This window comes from Sardina pilchardus, chromosome 1 (assembly GCF_963854185.1).
Source record: "Sardina pilchardus chromosome 1, fSarPil1.1, whole genome shotgun sequence".
Lineage (NCBI taxonomy): Eukaryota > Metazoa > Chordata > Actinopteri > Clupeiformes > Clupeidae > Sardina > Sardina pilchardus.
Genome location: NC_084994.1, coordinates 40,256,983 through 40,258,849, shown reverse-complemented (window position 1 = coordinate 40,258,849; position 1,867 = coordinate 40,256,983). Strand labels below are relative to the sequence as shown.

At 46.2% G+C, this 1,867-nt stretch overlaps 1 protein-coding gene across 1 annotated transcript; it reads left to right on the top strand.

Annotated features, from left to right (window-relative positions):
* Window positions 1-213: 213 nt before the first annotated feature.
* Window positions 214-1,382, top strand: LOC134091894 (TOG array regulator of axonemal microtubules protein 2-like). Its single transcript, XM_062544620.1, has 4 exons — window positions 214-266; window positions 500-658; window positions 1,021-1,147; window positions 1,303-1,382. The coding sequence occupies exons 1-4, from the start codon at window positions 238-240 to the stop codon at window positions 1,309-1,311; spliced, it is 324 nt and encodes a 107-aa protein (XP_062400604.1). The 5' UTR covers window positions 214-237; the 3' UTR covers window positions 1,312-1,382.
* Window positions 1,383-1,867: the final 485 nt, after the last annotated feature.

Sequence of the window (1,867 nt, the reverse complement as noted above, 5' to 3'; positions counted from 1 at the left end):
ACAAGCTATCATTCTACCCCTCCCACCCAGGTGAAGAACCTGCGCTCCATGGTGTCCCGTGCTGCCATGATCACGCTGGCCCACCTGTACGCTCAGCTGGGGCGAGGCATGGACGCGGAGGCCGAGGGCACAGCCCAGACGCTGCTCCCTAAAGCTGGAGAGGCCAGCGGCTTCATCAGGGAGGACATGGAGCTGGCACTGGGCTACATGGTGCACAACGTCACCCCCTCTCGCACCATGAACGCCCTCATCAACACAGGACTCAGGTGAGGAGGAAAGAGAACCCTGGTGACCCCTCACCTCAGACTCCTTCCTTGTTTACTGGTTCTCTGTGGTTCTGCAGACTCTACGGTTTTACTGGTTCTCAACAGGTTCTCCGTTACCTGGTTCTCTTTCTCAACACGTTCTCTTGGCTCTGTGGTTCTCTGTGTCCCCTGGTTGTCTGGATTATTCATTCTCTGTCTCTGTGTTTCTCTTGGTTTGTTTCTCTGTCTCTTAGGCATCGTAATGCGGCCGTGAGGAAGACCGCTGCACAGCACCTGGAGAAACTGGCAGAGGTCATGGGGGCGTCCCGCGTCCTGTCGGGCAAAAAGGACCTGACTGACCGCTTCGTCCGCTCCATCAGCTGCCTGGCCCTCGACAGTGCACAGGAAGTCAGGTGGGAGTGCTACTTCTTGTTTCTAAATTAACCGCTCAGCTGCCAAATCAAAACAATCAAATTCTTAATTGACTCTCCAAAGCAATGATAAATGGTCAGTGCAGTGGACTTCAAATCGTGTGTTTACCACAGTTAGAATAAAGTAGTTAGTGAAAAATGTTTATGCTCAGGAAACACTACGTTTTGTACATAGACTGTTGATGAATGAGCGTCAAACGTAATGAAACAACAGTACTAATATTCTCCCTATTAAAAGTCATCATGGCATCACACTTATTTTGAATGTTAGTCTGCCAGTATCAGTGATCATTATGTCCTCATTGTTAACATATGGGTGTTGATGTATTTTGTGTCTGAAACAGGACCCATGCCCGTAACACCTTTGCATTCCTGGCTTCCCATCCTGACCTTCTCAAGATGGTGGACAAGTTTGTCCCTCAGAGAGACCAAGCCACTATCAAGGACGTAATCAACAAATGCCAAAAAAAGGTGAGTACAAAATATTAGTTTTATATAGACACTTTTGATTAATTATTTCTGTTTTACATATATCTATCAGTGTGAAAAAAGAAAAGCTCTATGTGTTATTTTTTAATTTCAGGGAATACAGAGGTTAATGGGTAATGTGTCATTTTTCCCTGCAGAAACATTAATTGAAGTGAACATGTCGGGATTCTAAGGCTAGGACCCACGCGCAAGACTCTTTCTTATGGACTTACGCACAAAGCGACGAACCGACCAAGGACAGATGAACAGGGGGTGTAAATGCACAGACTAATTCACAGAAAGACAGAGGACTGGATGAAACCAACAAGACATAAAGTGGGGAAACTAATGAGACAGGAAGTGCAGACCATATAAGGGGATGGGCGGAGACAAACACACATGATAGACAGGTACACAGAGCACATGACACAGAACAATATACAGAATGGCCACATTTAGTCCAAGCCAGATCCTGACAGAACATCCAAGCCAGAAGAATGAAATTATTAATTATGGATTACGCACAAACCCTTTTACATTTTGAAAAACACACTTTTCCATCACCTTGTTACAAGGTGTGATCAAGAAGGTCTGAGACCATCTCTATCTAGCCGCTGATGAGGAGTTCTGGCAGCAATAAAGGATCATCCAGCCCAGTGGTGCCATTCCAGCAGACTGCCAGCAAGGCTGAACTCCTTCTGCTCTCATTCCAGTCAAACCATT